At 38.6% G+C, this 20948-nt stretch overlaps 1 protein-coding gene across 5 annotated transcripts in view; it reads left to right on the top strand.

Moving 5' to 3' along the window:
- Window positions 1-20948, top strand: part of HIPK3 (homeodomain interacting protein kinase 3) — a 95037-nt gene that overhangs the window by 55269 nt on the left and 18820 nt on the right. For all 5 annotated transcript variants that reach the window (XM_010358349.2, XM_010358353.2, XM_010358354.2 and 2 more), the window contains 2 exons: window positions 16717-16840; window positions 19328-19447. In XM_010358349.2, coding sequence (XP_010356651.1) covers window positions 16717-16840; window positions 19328-19447 — 244 coding nt within the window. The remainder of the gene's footprint in view (window positions 1-16716; window positions 16841-19327; window positions 19448-20948) is intronic.

Genomic DNA, 20948 nt, shown 5'->3' with positions numbered 1-20948 from the left:
TCATGTTATTCTAAGGGAGACCGGTCTATTTCAGTTTGTCTTTGTTCTAGTAGTTCAGCCTTTTGTGGTTTCGCTTGAAAAGCCTGAGGCATCTGCCAAGGCCGCTCTTCCTTGGTAAGTTCTGAATTCCAGGTTTTGTTTTGCCAGCCCAGTGGGATGGCTGCAGGCTCTTGACTGCTACTTACTGTTCAGCCTCTATGCCTTACTTTGAATTGGTGACCACCTTAAGGATATGTAAGGCTCACTTTAGTTAAGGTTTCTCTTTACTCTGGGATTTTATTCTCTCAGGTCCTGGCTGTCTTGTCTGTTCTCTGATGACTTTGCACATTCTTTTTAAAATTGTTTTTTGTTTTTCTGAGATGAAGTCTTGCTCTCTGGCCCAGGCTAGAGTACGGTGGTGAGATCACAGCTCACCATAGCTGGTGACCCCCTGGGCTCCAGTGATCCTCCCACCTCAGCCTCCTGAGTGGCTAGGACCACAGGCATGTGCCACAATACCTGACTCATTTTTTTTCATTTTGTGTAGAGACGAAGTCTTGCAGCCCAGACTGGTCTCAACTGCTGGGCTCAAGTGATCCTCTAACCTTGACCCCCCAAAGTGCCAGGATTACAGGTGTCAGTCCACCACGCCTGGCCTTTTTTGTTTGTTTGTTTTTTAATAGACTATTTTGTCGAGTACTTTTAGGTTCTCAGAAAAATTGAGCAGAAAGTACTGAGTTCCTGTATACCCCCTGCCTCTGTACACATACAGCCTGCCACTATTGACATCCTGTACCACAGTGTACATTTGTTAGAATTGATAAACCTCCATTGATGCATTGCTATCACTCAAAGTCAGAAAACACACCCTTTTTTGTTTTTGTTTTTAAAGAGATGAAGTCTTGGCCATGTGCAGTGGCATATACCTGTAATCCCAGCACTTTGGGAGGTTGAGGCAGGAGGATCACTTGAGGCCAGGAGTTCATGACCAGCTTGGGCAACATAGCAAGACCCTGTCTCTACACACACACACACACACACCATGAAAAAATACACCTTTTAATTTTTTTGTATGTGTGTGTTTTGTAGAGACAGGGTCTTGCTATGTTGCCCAGGATGGTCTTGAACTCCTGGCCTCAAGCTATCCTTTTGCCTCAGCATCTGGAGAAGCTTCAACTACAGACGTGCACCACTGTCTGGCTACACATAGCTATTTTTATGTGTATATTTTTTCTAGCTTTTATAGTTGTTCAGTATCCTTCCATTTTCTTTTAAATTAGACAGAATACAATTCAGTATATTTGAAGGTGCCTTGATGGCTCCTGGCAGTTCTCTAGACTGTTATTTGTTGGGATTACTGGTTTTGATAGGAAATTATGCAGGGTGTGTTATATGGAGGAGTGTTATATTTTCATGTTCACTTTAATCCCACTCTTCTATAGAGTTGGCTAATGTTGTTGGCTATTCCATATGATATCAAAAACCTGAGAATTTCATTTAAAATACAGATTAAAATGGAATGTATTTGGGGAGCATTGTGTCTGTGTATTTTGCATTCATTGAATACATCTTTAAGGAGTGATTTAAGTTTGTAAAAGAATCTGCCAGGGATTGTATGAAATATACAAATGAGAGACAGTTTCTGATCTTTCCAGTCTTCTTAACAGAGTTGATAAGATACATATATAAATATTATGAGGACTCTCATAATGTGTAGAGGGCACATTTTATTTCTAATATGGTTTACAATTTAAGTTTTTGTCTTGCCACTATGATTTATTGTCCCTGGGGAAATCACTCAAGCACTCTTAACTTGTGATGCTTTTGGGTTTAAGGGAGATTAGTTATTTGCCAAGTGTTTTACTTGGTTTTATTGTCACAATAATCCAGAAAGGCAAGTATATTTCTCATTTACAAATGAATGAATTGAGGCTGCAGTGACGTTTACCATTCGCATAAGGCATTGAGTTTGTGAGTAATTGCCAGAGTTGGGATTTGAATTTAGTTCTCTGTAACTCCAAAGTCTGTATTTACTTGATTATGCCAGCACATAACAATTGTTCTAAGAATCATTAATAGGTGTTACTTGAAAAATTGATGGTAATAATATGTTTTCTAATAAGCGCCTTGAAAAAATCAAGTGTAAGATAGCATCACTCCTGTAGTAATCCTGCTAAAAATTAACTGAATTTTCTTACGAGAAAATATTAAATAAACACCAATTGAGGGATATTATACAAAATAACTGGTATGTATTCTTAGAAAATGGTAGTGTCATGAAAACCACAGAAATACCAGGGAGCTATTCCAGATAAGCAAAACTAAAGAAACATGAATCTGGGATTTATTTTTTTTTAAAGTATTGTTTGCTATAAAGGAAGACATTATTGGGACAGTTGGCAACATTGAATTGTAATATTGTATTAATTTCCTGATTTTGACAAATATACTGTATCTATGCAAGAGCTTGTTTTGGGGAAGTACACACTGAATGAAGCATTTAGAACTAAAGGGGGGGCCGGGCGCGGTGGCTCAAGCCTGTAGTCCCAGCACTTTGGGAGGCCGAGATGGGTGGATCACGAGGTCAGGAGATCGAGACCATCCTGGCTAACATGGTGAAACCCCGTCTCTACTAAAAAATACAAAAAACTAGCCGGGTGAGGTGGCGGGCGCCTGTAGTCCCAGCTACTCGGGAGGCTGAGGCAGGAGAATGGCGTGAACCCAGGAGGCGGAGCTTGCAGTGAGCTGAGATCCAGCCACTGCACTCCAGCCTGGGGCGACAGAGCGAGACTCCGTCTCAAAAAAAAAAAAAAAAAAAAAAAAAGTAAAGGGGTACAGTGTCTGCCACTTAACTCTCAAACAGTTCAGAAAAATTATATTTGTGTGTATATATAAAAGAGAGAAAGAGTTAAGGCAAATGGAGTAAAGTGTTAACATTTGGGGAATCTAGTTGAGGGGTATTATCAGAATTGTGCTATTTTTTGCAACTTTTCTGTAAGTCTAAAATTATGTCAACATGATCAGTTAAAAGGAAAAAAAAGGATAGGAAAAATACTAATGATTTTTCTAGCCATTAAGTGATACTTTAAGAAATGGTGTGCTCCAGAGCACCATGAGATTATGTGAGATCACCTGATGAACCAGTGTGTCATTTTCTGTGTGCTCATTTATGCACAAGTGCCTGGTCTTATGGTTAAATAATGCATTTATTTTATTATTTATTTATTTATTTTTAAAAAATTTTTTGAGAGGGTCCGGACTGGAGTGCAGTGGTATAAAGACAGCTCACTGCAACTTTGACTTCCTGGGCTCATGCGATCCTCCTGCCTTGGCTTCCCAAGTAGCAAGTAGCTGGGACTGCAGGTGTGCATGATGATGCTTGTATAGATGGGGCCTTGCTCTGTGCCCGGGCTGGTCTCGTACTCCTGGGCCCAAGCAATCCTCCTTCCATGGACTCCCAAGATGCTGGGATTACAGGCATGAGCCACTGCACCTGGCTGAATAATGCATTTAATAGTTCATAAAATAAAAAATGATTTATCTACATGGTGGTGAGGAGCTTGAACTGTCACTCAGACTACATAGGTTTGTATAAGCCCCACCATTCACTAACTGAGAGATCATGAAAAGTTACTTTTGCACTTAGTTTTCTCATGTCTCAAATGGGATAATGTATCTACCTCAAAGGGTTTTGTTAGGATTAAGTGAGATGGTGAATGTAAAACATTTAGCACAGAATCTGACTCTAGGCTGGGCGGGGTGGCTCATACCTGTAATTCCAGTACTTTGGGAGGCTGAGGTGGGTGGATCACTTGAGGTCAGGAGTTCAAGACCAGCCTGGCCAATGTGGTGAAAACTCGTCTCTACTAAAAATACAAAAAAATTTACCCAGGCATGGTGGCAGGTGCCTATAATCCCAGCTACTTGGGAGGTTGAGGCAGGAGAATCACTTGAACCCGGGAGGCAGAGGTGCAGTGAGCCAAGGTGGTGCCACTGCACTCCAGCCTGGGTGACAGAGAGAGACTCCGTCTCAAAAAAAAAAAAAAAAAAAAAAAACCAAAATGAAGAAAGAGTCTGACTCTAATAAGTATTCAATCAACATTTTAAATTATTGTTAATGATTATTACAAAGTTAGAAAGTTAAATCATTTATTGCAGTTAAATAATTTTTGTTGTCTGATTTAGCCTAAACTTACCTAATAGATTATGAATGAGCCTCTGTTGGTGTTTTACTGACGATACATTATAATTTTAAATATACTTCATAGTCAGATAAATTTAAGACATAATTGGATTGTTCCATACTTACCTCCTAATCACCTGTAAAATAAGGATACTTACATTTATTTTATGTTATACAATAAGATATTCAAAAAGATTGTAAAATCCAAATGCAATACAAATACGTAGTACTAATAATATAGTGCATATATATGAGCTGTGATAATCATACATTAATTTTTCGACATTAACATGTAAAGAACAGATACATGCTACCTCAGTTACTGACATGTTTTGTCTTTATTTTCCACAGATACTTTTTGTGTTACCCTACCAATCTGGTCCCTTAGCTTCTCTCTCTTGATGTATGTTAGTAATGTTCTCACAGTTTTCTCTTACATATCATGAGATTTTTGATAGCATCTTGCTCTGTTGCCCAGACTGGAGTGCAGTGGCATGATCTCGACTCACTGCAACCTTCGCCTCCCGGGCTCAAGCAATTCTTATGCCTCAGCCTCCCGAGTAGTGGGGATTACAGGCACGCGCCACCACACCTGGCTAATTTTTGTATTTTTAGTAGAGACAGGGCTTCACCATGTGAACTTTGGGAGGCTGAGGTAAGGGGATCACTTGATCTCCTGACCTCGTGATCCACCTGCCTGGGCCTCCCAGAGTGCTAGTATTATAGGCGTGAGCCACTGCCCCTGGCCCTAGCTAAGTTGTTTATTTGTAGAGACAAGGTCTCGCTGTGTTGCCCAGCCTTGTCTCGAACTTCTGGACTCAAGCTGTCTGCTTGCCTTGGCCTCCCAAAGTGATGGGATTACCGATGTGAGCCACTGTGCCTGGCCCTGACTCCTACTTTTATAAAATATTAGATATTGATCAGTCATAGAAATGCAAATTATTGCTGTGTTCATCTTTTTTGGTAGTGGGCTGTAAACTATATTTGTGGCATATTGGTAACAATATTAAATCTTTGCTGTCTTCTATCCTCCATCTCTTGAGTATAAAATTTAATAGGCTTTGAAAATATTTGTTATTGCTGTTGTTATTTGTACTTGGTGCTTTGATCTGGATCATTGTCCTGCATACTTAAAAGATTAAGTGGCCTTTCAATAAGGATATTTTGAATTGTGATATTTTTAGTCTAAGACACAAACTACATTTGAATGAGTATCTATTTTAAGAGCCTGTACTTTGATTACATTTCAACATGTAATTGTAACACGGATAGTTGTGGTTATAGAGTCATAAAAACAATCTGCATAAACGTCCAATATTCTGTAGTGATGTTATTTTTTCTTATATCAAAAACATTCATAACAAAAAATACTTGTAGAAGCAGTTGATCATCTGTTTTGAAATCTGTCTACCTTTCTAAGAATGTTGAGGGTTTGTTGCTTGTTTTAAAAAAGCACCATTCTATGGGATATTGAAAAAGCTGCTTTAACCTGAAATAAACTCACTAGTAGTATTTTGATAGTCATCCTTCTGTTAAAGGTCCACTTGTGGAAATGTTGTTCTATATTTTCATAAATTTTAGTTGCATTATGATTTGGAAGGAGTCTTGCAGGTACTGTAATGTAAATTCCCCTGTTATGCTAAAAGAATCTCCTTTATGGTGTCCTCTACACAGCAACAGAACCTGGAAGGGACATCTCCAATATTCCTTTCCTCCTGAGGCAACACATTCCCACTTCAAATACATGTATTAGAAAATTGTTCCTGGCTGGGCATGGTGGCTCACACCTGTATTCCCAGAACTTTGGGAGGCTGAGGTAAGGGGATCACTTGAGGCCAGGAGTTTGAGACCAGCCTGGGCAATGTAGCAAGACCTTGTCTCTACAAAAAATAAAAACATTTGCTGGGCATGGTGGTGCACGCCTGTAGTCCCAGCTACTTGGGATGCTGGAGGGAGAAGGATTGCCAGACCCTGGAGGTTGAGACTGCAGTAAGTTATGATTGTATCACTGCACTCCAGCCTGGACTGTAGAGCAAGACCCCATCACAAAACAACAACAACAACAAAAACCCCAGAAAATTGTTCCTTATAATAAATAAAAATAAATGATTCACTTAAGATCTAATTTGATACTTATAATAAGAAAAATAGTAAATTCCTATAAAGTCTCAATGACTGACATTTTTAAACATTAATCTTTTTTATTATATGTTTAATTAATTAAATTTTTTTGAGACAGAGCCTTACTCTGTTGCCCAGGCTGGAGTGCAGTGGTGTCATCTTGCTTGCTGCATCTTGCTTGCTTCATCTGTTGCCTCCTAGGTTCAAGGAATTCTCGTGCCTCAGACTCCCTAATAGCTGGGATTATAGGTGTATACCACCATGCCTGGCTAATTTTTGTATTTTTAGTAGAGATGGGGTTTTGCCGTATTGGCCAAGGCTGGTCTTGAACTCCTGACCTCAAGTGATCCTCCTGCCTCAGCCTCCCAAAGTACTGGGATTACAGGTGTGAGCCAGTGTGCCTGGCCCTAATTTTTTTTTTTTTTTTGAATCTCGCTCTGTTGCCCAGGCTGCAGTTCAGTGGCACAATCTAAGCTCCCTGCAGTCTCGCTCAGGCTGTCCTCCCACCTCAGCTCCCCAAGTAGCTGGGACCACAGGCACATACCACCACGCTCAGCTAATATTTTTTTACAAAATTGTTTTGTAGAGACAGAGTCTCCATATGTTACCTGGGGTGGTCTTGACCTCCTGGTTCAAGTGATCCCTCCCAGCTTGGCCTCCCAAAGTGTTGGGATTACAGACGTGAGCTACTGCACCTGGCCAATCTTATTTTATAGTATGAGATGCTTGTTTTAGAAACAATAAAATATTGTGGAAATATATAGCATTTCCTACTCCTTGCTAGGTTGATTCCTCATTGATTATTGCTGATACAACTTAGGTGTGTATCCTTCTATTTGCTGTGCTTGTACAAACACTTGTTTATCTGTGCCTGCATTTTATAACCACTTTAGGTCTTTGCTATCTTTTGTTACAATTATAGGGCTTTAACTTGTAAGAATTTGTTGAGTGCATGATGAACTGGTATCTGTGACTAATCACACCTACTGACTAGTAGATGGTCACATCCACTGTTGAGCTCATTTCCTAACTGCCTCTGTAAAAAGATGTTACAGTCATCTTTAGGAACTCTGCATCTCCCAAAATAAGAACTTTGTTTTAACTAAGAGGTATTTAGAGGATGTCTGTGTATTTAATGTGAAAGATTTTATGGTTAAGGTGAGTAAATGCTTAAATAACAGGAAGAGTTCAGTAAAATGTCTGCTAGAATTCTCTTAAGTATGTTTATATTTTACATTTCCTGATTAGTTTTAAAATCAAAGGTGATAGGTTTAAAGAGAAAGAGTGGATTATTGAGAAATACAGCATCTGAGTGTGAGCACTTCCATTAAGATAAAAGTCCAATAGTTTATTTTTAATTTTTTTTTTTTTTAATTTTTTGCAGAGATGGGGGTCTCACTATGTTGCCCAGGCTGGTTTCGAACTCCTGACCTCAAGCAATCCTCCCATGTTGGCCACCCAAAATGCTGGGATTATAGGCGTGAGCCACAGTGCCTGGCCCAAAAATCCAGTAGTTTTAGGGATCATAGGAATTATTAAGGTGTAGTGCTTAAAAGCATGGATTTTGAAGCCATAAAACCTGCATTTGAGTTCCAGCTGCACCTCTTATTAGCTGTGTGACCTTAGGCAGGTTACTTACCCTTTGTCTGTTTCTTCATCTATTAAAAGGGTTTATATGAATATCAAATGGGTTAATACTTAAAAAATGCTTACAACATTGCTTGGTTCATAGTATTATGTTGGTACTTTATTACTGTTACTGTGTATTTTAAAAAGGATTTATATAGGATGAAAAGTTTGGTTTAAAAAATGCCAGCAAAATCTCTCTGTCTCTTCCCTTTTTCTTTTGATTGTCGTAGAAATCTAAAGACCAGTTAATCATAAAAGGAACATAACAGATGTTTTCTCATACTATAGAACTATTAGAAAATATAGGCCAGTATTTGCCTGCTCTGTAGAAAATAAAATCAGAGGATATCTTTATTGAATTGCCAAAAATAACTTCTGGGCCAATTTCTGGGTTTTCTGTTCATTTGGTTTCCTGTGTTAGTTTGAATCAAAAGATTTTATGATTTAAGATGAAATGGAATAGAGAAAGAGGCTTTAGAATCAGGGGGTTTAAATTTAAATCCCAGTCCCACCACTTTCTGAGTAACTTTGGGCAGTGTATTTGTTATCTGTTGCTGTATGACAAACAATTCCAAAACTTAGTTGCTTCAGAAACAATGATTTATTATTTCTCATTCTGTGGATTGGCTGTACTCAACCCAGGGGTTCTTCTGTTTCATGTAGAACATTTTGTTTACCCAAATTTTTGGTCTTGGGTAGAAGAAAAATGCAGTAATCTGTTTTTAAAACATTTTCTTTAAATGAAATAATGCTCATGCCTGTAATCCCAGCACTTTGGGAGGCCGAGGCGGGCGGATCACGAGGTCAAGAGATCGAGACCATCCTGGCCAATATTGTGAAGCCCCAGCTCTACTAAAAATACAAAAAATTAGCTGGGTTGGTGGCAGGCACCTGTAATCCCAGCTACCTGGGAGGCTGTGGCAGGAGAATTGCTTGAACCCGGGAGGCGGAGGTTGCAGTGAGCCGAGATCACGCTCTTGCACTCTAGCCTGGGCAAAACGAGCAAAACTCCATCTCAAAAAAAAAAAAAAGTCATGATACCTGGCACATTGTTAAAGCTCAGTAAATAGTATTTTTTTTTTTTTAATTATGTAGTCGTAAAACAGTTGTCCCTAGTGCAAAATGACTTTGTAAGAGTCCATTGGTTCATACTTGTTCAGCTCATATATCGGTGATGTTCAACAACATTTTCTTTGCTTTCCTGAATGAATGATGTATGCTTTTAGCTTTTGTTGGTTGATCGTTTCATTGAACAAATAATGAAGTGTTTTATATGTTGGGAATATAGCATTAAAAGAATTAAAGTTCTTGCCCCCATGGAATTTATATTCTAGTGGGGGCAGAGAGGAAATAGATAATAAGCCATTGTATTTATCAGTTAATGACAAGTGCTATAGAGAACAGTCAAGCGGATAAAGGAAGAAAGGCAAGTGCCATGTGTTGGTGAGGGCTTACTCTTCTATTTAAGGTGGTCAGGGAAGGCCTTTCTAGTAACATGACTGTTAAGCAGTAATACAGAGTAAGAGGAAGGGATCAAGTCTTGCTATTCTCTCTGTCTGGAACTCTCTTCTCCCAGATATTTTTAAATGCAAAGGTCTTGAGGCAGGAACTATGGTTTGAAACAGTAAGGAGGCTAATGTGACTGGACCAGAGCAAGCAAGTGGGAGAATGGTAGGAAGTTTCAGATGTACCTAAGGGCTGCACCTTGTAGGCCATTGTGAGGAATTGAGATAGGAAGCTATCAGGGTTTTGAGGAGAAGAGTGACATGGTCTAATTTATGTATTAAATGGGTCACTCAAGCTGCTAGATTGAGAATAGATGGCAGAAGGTAAGGACAGAAGCAAAGAACAGGAAGCTCTTGTAATAACAGATGGAGGTGATGGGGGGTTGGATTAGAGTGGTAACAGGGAAGGTGGTTACATTGTGAGGAATTTGACTTTTTCTGTGATAGGAAGCCAGTTGGGATTTTGAGGAGAGGAATGACATGGTCTGATTTGTGTACTAAATGGATCACTCAGACTGCTAGAATGAGAAGAGATGGTAGAGGATAAGGACAGAAGCAAGAACAGTTAGGAAGCTCTTGCAGTAATCCAGATGAGAGGTGATGGTGGTTTGGATCAGGGTGGTAGCAGTAAAGGTAGCTACATTCTATTAATAGATACACTGTATTTTGAAGATAGAGTCAATGGAATTTGCTGATGTGGGAAATGAGAAAAAGAGAAGAGTTAAATCTGATTCTCACGGAGGCCTGAGAAACTGAAAGAATAGAATTGTCGTTTACGGACTTGGCTAAGACTGTGACAAAAGTGAGTTTGGGGGAATCAGGAGTTCTTTCTGAACACATTCAGTTTGAGATGCCTAATAAACATTCAAGAAGTGCTGAGCCGACAATTGGACTGACAAGTCTGGAGTTAAAGAGAAAGGCCTGAGTTGGAGATGTACATTTGGGAGTCTTAAGAATAGAGGTGGTTATTTAGAGACGTGACAGGATGAGATCATGTAAGGGAGGTAAATGCCCAAAGGGAAGATAGATGCCAAAAAACTGAGCCTTCAGGTACCCCAAAGTTTAAACGTTGGGAAAATGAACTAGTGAAGCAATCTGAAAAGGGTGTGCTAGTGAGATAAGGAGGAGAACGAAGAGTTCCGGTGTCCTGGAATTCAAGTGCAGGTAGATTAATAATCAGCTGTGTTGAATACTGCAAGTCAAGTAGATTGAGGACATGGCAAATGCAGTGATTTAGTGACCTTGATAAGAGCTATCTGGGTGGAACGATAGGATAATGAAAGCCTTTTCAAATGAGTTCAAGATGGCGGTACAGTTGGAGGCAGCTTGTATAATAAACAGTGCTTTCAAGAAGGATTGGTGTAAAATGGGAACAGAAAAAGGGGTGATGGCTGAAGGAGGATATATCATCAAGAGTTTTTTTCTTTTCCTTTATTTTTCCAAGGTGGAGATCTAGAATTGTCCTATAGAGAAAGAGATATTGGTAATGAGAGTGAGAAATTGGAGTGATGTACTTCAGTAGGTAAGCATGGATGTCTTAGATAGAAGCATTACACTGACAGCTGCAAGTGGTCTAGTAGATGTGGTATGAATGTGGAAGCTGTCTTTCAGATTACATCTATTTATTTTAGTAAAGTAGAATATAAGGACAACAGTGAGGATGAGGAGGAAGTGGAGGTTTGAAAAGAGGAAATGTGAAGTAGGACAGTGAGTATGAATAGTTTACAGGAATGTATATACTGCTTTACATTTCACACACATTCTTTTACTTAGTCCTTTAGATAATCTTCTGAGTATGTAAGGTTAGTAAAACCCTGTTTTAAATATGAAAATACTAAGGCTTAGGTAAATTACTCGCTATTAAGGGGAGAGCTGTGTATCTACTCCTGAGTGTTTGAAATCTAGCTCTATTTAGGTGATTTTTATTATGTGAAATCAATGCTTCCTTACCAGGCTCCAGTATTTGTCTTCCCAGAGTTTTTCTTCATACATTCCCAACTTTTTATTTTACTTTTATTTTTATTATTATTTTTTTGAGACAGAGTCTAGCTCTGTTGCCCAGGCCTGAAGTGCAGTGGCGCGATCTCGGCTCACTGCAACCTTTGCCTCCCAGTCTGAAGCAAATTCTCGTGCCTCAGCCTCCCGAGTAGCTGGGATTACAGGTGCACACCACCACACCTGGCTAATTTTTGTATTTTAGTAGAGACGGAGTTTCACCATGTTGGCCAGGCTGGTCTTGAATTCCTGACCTCAAGTGATTCTCCCGGCTTGGCCTCCAAAAGTGCTGGGATTACAGGCGTGAGCTACCATGCCCGGCCAGATTCCATTTATATGAAATGTCCGGAATAGGCAAATCTATAGAAACAGAAAGTGGATTTGTGGTGGCCTAGGGATGGAGAGGTTTGGGGAACTGGAGAACTGACTTCTAGTGGACAAAATGAACATTGTTTTTCAACTTAACCACTTTAACATAAGTTTTATATCAGTGCTTCAAGATTTTAGAGTGAAAGGATTTGCGCTTAATATTGATAAATTCAATTAAAAGCACATGGCAAAAAATAAAAAAGGAAAAGAAATGGTATTTCAGATGTAGATTGGCTTTATCACATGCCCTAAACTGTTGTGTTTATGGTTTTCACACTTACCTTCTAACTGTGAGTTACTATTTATGGAGTGGGAGAAACAGGCTTAGTTGTATTCTCCATTTAACTGGCATGTTTAATTTGCGCCTTGACTGTTCTACAAAAGTACAAATGATGTCTCTTCTCTGCAATATCCTTAGCACTGCCACACTCAGAGGATAAGAGTTAAGGTAGATGAAAAAAGCGGAAGAACTTTTTGTAGGAGTAGGACAGAAGATTCTGTGAGTGGTCCACAAGTCAGAATTCCTGCTATGGTCTTTTTCATACACAAGTATATTTAGCCTATGGGAGGAATTTGAGAGCCAATTAAGATGAAACCAGTAAACTAAGCTTTATTCACTGCTGACAGACAGATTGTATTCTTTCAATGCATGGTTTATTTTTTAAAGTGTATTGTGTTGTAAGACTGGCTGGTAGAACTGTCATGTCTCTGGCAGTTTCATCTAGATTGTAAGTGTTTTCAGGCATGGCTTCCCAGCTTTTCTCATGCTATGGTATGATATACATAGAAAATGCATGGCATGCTAGGGTTAACTGGGGAGAATTTGGTCTTGTTTGTAGGGGACTTGGTGAATAAATTTACTGCATTTTCTCTATCATAGATATGTATTGTGAAATGAAATGCAGAAGCTTTTGGGAAGCTAGTTGTGGCAGCTGTGAAAGTGTGCCACTCGGAGTCCCCTTCAAGAGAGTCCCCTGTGTGGAGCAGCTGGCTGCGAGCCTCCAGCTGCTGCACCTTCAGATGTACTGCACTGCTCAGGCTGAGGCCATACTTCCTTTGGGCCCCTTCCCACCGATGACCAGGCACAGCGGGGGGCACTAGAGTTGGGCTATTCTTGCTTGATGGGAGGTTCCTCATACAGATAATGTTTGTTTAGGGACTTGGTATTGGCCCAACCGAGACTTTCTCGTAAGTGCACTGCTGTGAGAGGGTCTTTATACCCAACTCCTCCTTTGCCTCTCTTCTTCCACCCTCAGACCCTGCTCAAGTTTCTCCTCACTTCCTTCTGCTTCCTCTGCCTGTATGCTGCCCAGGCATCTTCCCCAACAAATTTCTGGCATATCTAATTTGCTTCTCAGAGGATCTGAACTAATGCAATAATAGATAGTGAACTTATATAAAACTCCCAGTTAAAACTCTTTTGTATTTTAAAATGGGAAACTTGAGCTTGCTTCTGTGAGTGTAACTTTTTTTTCTTAGATTTTATGTTTGAGTGGCTATGTGCAATTCCTGATCAAGATTTTGTAAAGATGACTCTATTCTTGTTGTCACTATCAGTTAGAAACTTGACTTATTCATTAAATGGTAGCACATGGCAGAAGGAATTTGTTGCTCTTTGTCTGACAGAAACTCTTTCCTTATCATTAACAGAATTGAAATGAATTCAGTCTCTTTAAATGGTATATCTTAGGTGCTGTTATTCTGTTACTTTTCTTTCATTGCCAAATTCGATACTGAAAATTTCTACACCAAAAAATTTCAAATCCTATGAAGAATTTTTCATATTAAATATTTCAAAATAATCATAAAGCTTTTATACCACAGTAATAGGCATATCATTAGTCTTACTAATTTTTGTTTCGCATTCAGATTAGTATATGGTTAACATTGGTAGTGAATCTCATTTCCATGCCATACTTTCAAAACTGCATTTTTGCTTTCAATCTTTTTTAGTATAGGTTAATATATGCCCTTTATAAACTTTTGTGCCCTGTTCTCTTTCTTTCTGCCTAGACTTCTGTATTTGAAGGCCTAGTCGAAACCCAGACTGCACTCTGATACTTTTCTTTGTGTGATTCAACCTATGTTGAAATGATTTATTTGAGAAATGTTTACTGAATGCATTATTCTTTACAAGGTTCTGGATATACAAATAATGAACAAAAAAGGGATAAGGTCTCCATCTTTGATAGCTTTTTTTGGTACAATATTGTGAATATGTAGGATTAATAACTTAGTACAGCTTACTTTTTTTCATCTTTCTACAACACATTTTAGCATTTGATTATACCTAAATATAATTCATGTGTATACATCTACACAGACACTTGAATATTTTGTCAAAAGAATGAAAACCTCTTATAACCATGTTTTGAAGATCTTTTATACCTCATAGAATCTCCCCATGGCTCTTAATTGTTTTCAACAAATGCCTGTGGAATGGTTAAGGTTCTACTGAATCTTAAGTTAATTACAGCAGAGATGGGGCCAAGACTAGAATATTTACTGGGCAGATCCCAAGTCTGTGGTAGAAAACAACTTGTTTATTATCCTCTGAATTTTCTTTGCGAGAAGAGTTGTAGGGAGGAAATGGGATGGTCCTCCCATTGGTCTAACTTCTTGAGTGTAGGGCTTTGGTTCTCAACTTTGGCTGTATGTTGAAGCCACTCTTGATTCCTAAGCCTAATCCCCAGGGTTTCTGAATTGGTGTAGGGTGTGGCCAGGACCAAATGATTGTAATGTACAGCCAAGATTGAGAACCACTGCCTTAGGAGATGACAACCCCCAGTCTCGGTTAAGAAATTAGCAGATTTATTTTACTTAACTCTAGATAATATATGTACCGAGAAGGTCTGGGAACCATCCCAATAGTAATGAGGTTGCATAGCTCCCTGATCTTTGTTTCAAAGGTCTGTTCTACACGAAAAGATAACGGAGATCCTCAGAGAAATAGCTGTTTCTAGGACTGGAGCAGGGAAAGAACAAGATGAGCCTGGAATATCTTGCCGTGTCAGAAAGCAAAGAAATAATCTGAGAATGATGAGGACATGTCAGAAGAACATAAAAGTCTGAGGGAGTTCTGACTGGTCAAATCTGGGATTTTTTTTCCCCCTCTGAAACAGAGCCTGGTTCTGTCCCTCAGGCTGGAGTGCAGTGGCACGATCTCAGCTCACTGCAGCTTGGACCTCCTGGGCTCAAGCGACCCTCCCACCTCAGCCTCCCAAGTAGCTGGGACTACAGGTGTGGACCATCACCCTGGCTAATTAAAAAAAAAAAAAAATTTTTTTTTTTTTGTGGAGATGAGGTCTCACTATGTTGCCCAGGCTGGTCTAGAACTCTTGAGCTCAAGCAATCCTACCATGTTGGCCTCCCAAAGTGCTGGGATTACAGTTGTAAGCCACCACGCCAAATCTGGGAAAATTTGAGAATCAAAATAAGTTTATAGTCATGGATTATAACTCATTGAATAAAGTAGGAGTCCTTTAATCTGTACTCATACGGGTAAATAAATGAAAAAAATGAAAGTTTGATAAGAAATGGATTATTTATATAGTTTCAAATTGAGATCCCACAAAATACTTAATTAGAAAGAGAAAAGGAGGAACTTAGTGGTGGAGAAATATAGCAGACATCATGTGATCAAAGTAAAAATTATTAGTAATGGAACATATCAGAATTGCATGCCTAATAAGATACAATGAGAAAACATGATCACTTCTGTGATATTCCTCTGAATCTAATTATGAGGAAACATCAGACAAACCCACACTGAGGGATGTTTCTCCAAATACCTCGCCTGTAATATGTTATGCAAAGGTCTTGGAAATGTAGACAAAACTTAGGAATTATTCCATATTGAAAAAGACTGAAAGAGATAGGACAACTAAATGCAATGCATGATCCTGAGTTGGATCCTTTTGCCAAGAAGGATGGTATTAGTATAATTGGCCAAACTTAATTGGAGTCTGAAGCTTAGATGGTGGAGATATATCAGTGTTCATTTCCTGATTTTGATGATTGTATTGTGGTTATGTAGGAGAATATTTTTGTTTGTAGGAACTGTAAAGTATACAGAAATTTGGCAAGTTATTCTCAAGTGATTTAGGGAAAAAATATGTACTGTGCTTGCAACTTCTCTGTAAGATTGAGATTGTTTTAAAATTAAACACACATGCACACACAAATCTAGGATAACTGTGATACGTATGACTTCTTTGGAATTACACAGCTGTACATGGGGTCTGTCTTAGAACATGAATCTTCTCAAGGGAAATCCATATGAAGGTATAACATAATTTATCTAGGAATAATATGTTTCTTGGATTACATTTCCCAAATGGCCAAATCCTTTTAAGTGCTAAAATGCTTTTTGACTATTTTGTTATATGCTACGTACTTGTCTGCCTTTTAAGACAGAATACACTGAATTTAGTTTAATCTCTTGGATGACTAATAGCTCCAATTAGGTAAATATTTATTACTGTATTCTGAAGTAATATCTAGGTCTAGATTCACTTTTAGCCTTTGAGGGTTTTGCTTCGTTTTGGTTTTATCTCTCAATGTCTGGTTTTCAGTTCCGCTGATGTCTAGTATGTATTTAATAGTTTGCCAGTTCTCTTCCTGTTGTGTTATTTCTGATCTGCTATAGTCTTAAAAACAAGATCTATGTTTTTCAAAAAATGTTATGTTAATAAAGCTGTGAGGGAACAGGATTATGGTGGAAGAGACTTTATTATAGAAATATTGTACTCATAGTGCCCCTTTCAGATTAATTCAGGATTATGTCTAGGTTTCAAAGAGTTTTGAAATAGTGAAGAGTTCCTATACATAGAATGTGATACCTCTGTCGTTTTACTAACTTCCTAGAATGCCAGTTGAAATTAGGTAATTTTAGAGAAAAACCGCCCTGATTTTTGTTTTAATTTTAAATTTCAGAGCTCCAGAGATTATATTGGGGTTGCCATTTTGTGAAGCCATAGACATGTGGTCATTGGGATGTGTGATTGCAGAATTATTCCTTGGATGGCCGCTCTACCCAGGAGCCTTGGAGTATGATCAGGTAACAAATAATGATAATCTAATAGTATTGGTAGAAAGTAAAGAATAATAACAGACTTATAGGAATGCATCGCTGCAGGTGTACAATACACTGGAAAGTCTTTTTAACATAAAGTGGCAGAACCTGGGATCTTGTAGAATTGATTTTGAAAACTTCTATGATGCTGAAGTAAGTTTTCATAAAGTTACAGCCTACAGAGTCTCAAAACCAGTTTTGTAAAATTATTGGGAAAATTTTATACTGTAAACATATAAAAGGTTGGATTGTGTCCCTTTAATTAATTGTGCTTTGCTTGGGTGACAAACTTTGATGATGTATGAAACGTCAGCCCCTCCCAAGGCATGAAAGCTCCTAAAAGTCGTTAAAACTTTTGGTCTTAAACCAACTGCCATTATTGGTGTTTTAAATACCTCTGTCACTTGAACCCTCCTCAGTCTTTTTAGCTGTTTTGAATGGTGCTGAAATTCTCTTTTAGCACTGTTTAATGATTCTCAGTAGAATTCAACAAATTACCTTATTAAGCACACTTTTCATGGTAGTTTTCAGGTATATTCATTAGCCTTTCTATACTATTAAGCAATGTTGTTTGCTAGTAGTCTTAATTATTAATACCAGGATTATTATTTGGAGAAACTGCCATCATATTCATTATTCTTTGAGTATCTTTGAGATAATGTACTCAAATCATTCTAATAGAAAATGCTAGTCAAACAAAGTAGTTACATTAATTTTGTCATTCTGAGTAGTAGTTTCATTTAGATGATATTTAACTTTCGGGGAAGAAAAAATAGAAAATAGAAGAATTTAAAGCACCTATTACATAATCGTGATTATAGCCTATAATCTAATCATGATTATATTAATCTAATCATGATTAGAACTATTTTCTCTGTCAAGAGGAATAAGAGAGGTAATTAATTTAGGTGACTTAAATGTTCCTGAGATGACTCTCATTTAATACTGATTATTAGATTAGATGTTATCATTTACTTTAATCTATTGTCATCATGAATCTTCCCTTTTAGGTTAGGTTTTCTATATTCTCCACCTTCCCTCCTCCACGTTCAGGATTCCACTGAGTTTCTGTAACATTTTCCATACATTCTGTTGTCATTCAGCTTTCTATCCAATTACTAGCTTTGATACAGGTGCAAGACTACTGTCAGTTCTGAACAAGTTAGTAATTGAATCAGAGTCCGGTAATCCTTTAGCTGTTGGAGTACTGAGGCACCAGTAAAATGGTAGAAATACAGCCTTGGCTTTGTAGATGAGTCTATGGCCTGCATAGTACACTGGAGCAGGACACCCTCTAGTGGCAATTTCAAGTTGATTTGTTACTATACTCAAGGACTTCACTGTTCATCTTGGACAACTGATGTTAGTATTAAAAAGGACCCCAGCGATTACCCAGTGACTGCCCCCTTTTCATTTTATAAAGGAGAAAACTGAGGCCCAGAAAAATGAATTAACTTGTCAAAAGTCACAATAGTAATTTTAAAGACAAAGCCTTGTCCAAAACTCAGTTTTTCTAAATTTTATAATGAATGTTTTATTTTTTTAAACTAAACTTGGAACAGGTATTATCTGATCCAGATTGACAATGTTTTCAGGATGTATATTACCAAAGGGATTAAAAAAAGTTGTTGGCCATTGGCATATAGCATCAATAGTCTCACAGTTCAGTGTTTTTTTTGTTTGTTTGTTTTGTTTGTTTGTTTTTCTTTTGAGACGAAGTCTTACTCTGTCGCTCAGGCTGGAGTGTAGTGGCGTGATCTCAGCTCACTGCAACCTCCGCCTCCCAGGTTCAAGAGATTATTCTGCCTCAACCTCCCAAGTAGCTGGGATTGCAGGCACGCGCCACCATGCCCAGCTAATTTTTGTGTTTTTAGTAGAGATGGGGTTTCACCACATTGGCCAGGCTGGTCTTGAACTCCTGACCTCATGATTTGCCTGCCTCGGCCTCCCAAAGTGTTGGGATTATGGGCGTGAGCCACTGTGCCCTACCCACAGTTCAGTGTTCTAAAATATTTTACAAAATGTATGAATGCAAAGCAAATAAATTGTAGTGATTTTTGTAGTCATCTTTGTTTTGGCCCTGTACTTTCAGTGTTTGGATGTGTGAGGGTATTCTCTCTTGATTTTCCATATTTGCATATACTATAACCTTAGCATAGTTTTTCCCCCCACCCTCCCAGTGCAAACTCCTGTTATTTTTCCTTTAACACCAAACTTGAGGACTACCTCTTCTAGAACTTTACCTGACCACAATTACTTTAGGTATGCCTTTTCTATCAAGCATGCTTTTATTATGATACTTATAATTCTGTATTATAATTTTTTCCATATATGTTCTCCACTAGACAATGCATTTCTTGAGGGCATAGACTATGTATTTTAATACCTGACCTAACATGCAGCCTGGTGTCTGACTTAAGTGTTCTGTCACATGAAAGAATAAACTATTCTGTTCTGTAAATTATTTTTCAGATTCGATACATTTCTCAGACTCAAGGTTTACCAGGAGAACAGTTGTTAAATGTGGGTACTAAATCCACAAGATTTTTTTGCAAAGAAACAGATATGTCTCATTCTGGTTGGAGATTAAAGGTAATTCATTAAAAAATAGAATATTTAGAAGACTAGTTTTCTAAGATGCCTCATATACATGGATAATACCTTCCATATCTATTTGCATTTTACTAAATTACTTCCTTCTTTTGAATTTTCATTTTTGGCCCTTCTTTATTTTATTTTTATCAATTTTTTTTCGTTTTTATTTTTTGAGATAGAGTTTCTCTCTCTCGCCCAGGCTGGAGTGCAGTGGTGCCAACTTGGCTCACTGCAACCTCTGCCTCCTGGGTTCAAGCGATTCGCCTGTCTCAGCCTCCCAAGTAGCTGGGACTACAAGCTTGCACCACACGCCCAGCTAATTTTTATATTTTTAGTAGAGACAGGGTTTCGCTATGTTGGTCAGGCTGGTCTTGAACTCCTGACCTCAAGAGAACCGCCCGCCTGTGCCTCCCAAAGTGCTGGGATTACAGGCGTGAACCACCATGCCTGGCCCTGTCCTCTCTCTCTCTCTCTTTTTTTTTTTTTTGAGACGGAGTCTTGCTCTCTTGCCCAGGCTGGAGTGCAGTGGCATGATCTTGGCTCACTGCAACCTCTGCCTCCCAGGTTCAAGCGATTCTCTTGCCTCAGCCTCCCAAGTAGCTGGGTTGACAGGTGCCCGCCACCATGCCCAGCTAATTTTTGTATTTTTAGTAGAGACAGGGTTTCACCGTGTTGGCCAGGCTGGTCTTGAACTCCTGACCTTTTGATCTGCCCGCGTTGGCCTCCCAAAGTGCTGAGATTACAGGTGTGAGCCACTGTGCCCAGCCCTCTTTCTTCTTTAAGAAGAAAGTCCTCTTAGAATAACTTCAGTTACTCTCTAATTCCACAACATAATTATTAATTCATCTTAAATTTTAAAAAACCTTTATGTGTATAACTATATTTGTGTTGTGTGTTTATCTTCTCATTTCTACATTATTACACTTTATAGGACAGGGACTGAATCTGACCTCTTACTACATATCCCAAGTGTGCTAGGTTCTTTGGGGGAATCAGTAAATCCTCAATAATTAACTTCATAAACAGTTATTATTTTTTTTTGAGACAGAGTCTCCCTCTGTCGCCAGGCTGGAGTGCAGTGGCGTGATCTCAGATCACTGCAACCTCTGCCTCATGGGTTCAAGTGATTCTCCTGCCTCAGCCTCCCAAGTAGCTGGGACTACAGGCATATGCCACTGCACCCAGCTAATTTTTGTATTTTTAGTAGAGACGGGGTTTCACCATGTTGACCAGATGGTCTCGATCTCTTGACCTCGTGAACCACCCACCTCGGCCTCTCAAAGTGCTGGGATTACAAGTGTGAACCACCATGCCAGGCCTAGTTATTTTCTTTACGGGGTTTGTTAAATTTGTAATTTTTTTCTTGGCCTGAACCAAGCACTTCTCATTTTTTTTGTGTATACTTTAAAAAATACATTTTGATAGTTTCTCTTTTGAAATTACTATTTGTCTTAGAATATTTAATATATTAGACTAAATGTGCCAGGATTAAAGAAAT

Source organism: Rhinopithecus roxellana, chromosome 15, assembly GCF_007565055.1.
Source record: "Rhinopithecus roxellana isolate Shanxi Qingling chromosome 15, ASM756505v1, whole genome shotgun sequence".
Classification (NCBI taxonomy): Eukaryota; Metazoa; Chordata; class Mammalia; order Primates; family Cercopithecidae; genus Rhinopithecus; species Rhinopithecus roxellana.
This window is presented reverse-complemented; position numbering and strand designations above follow the sequence as displayed.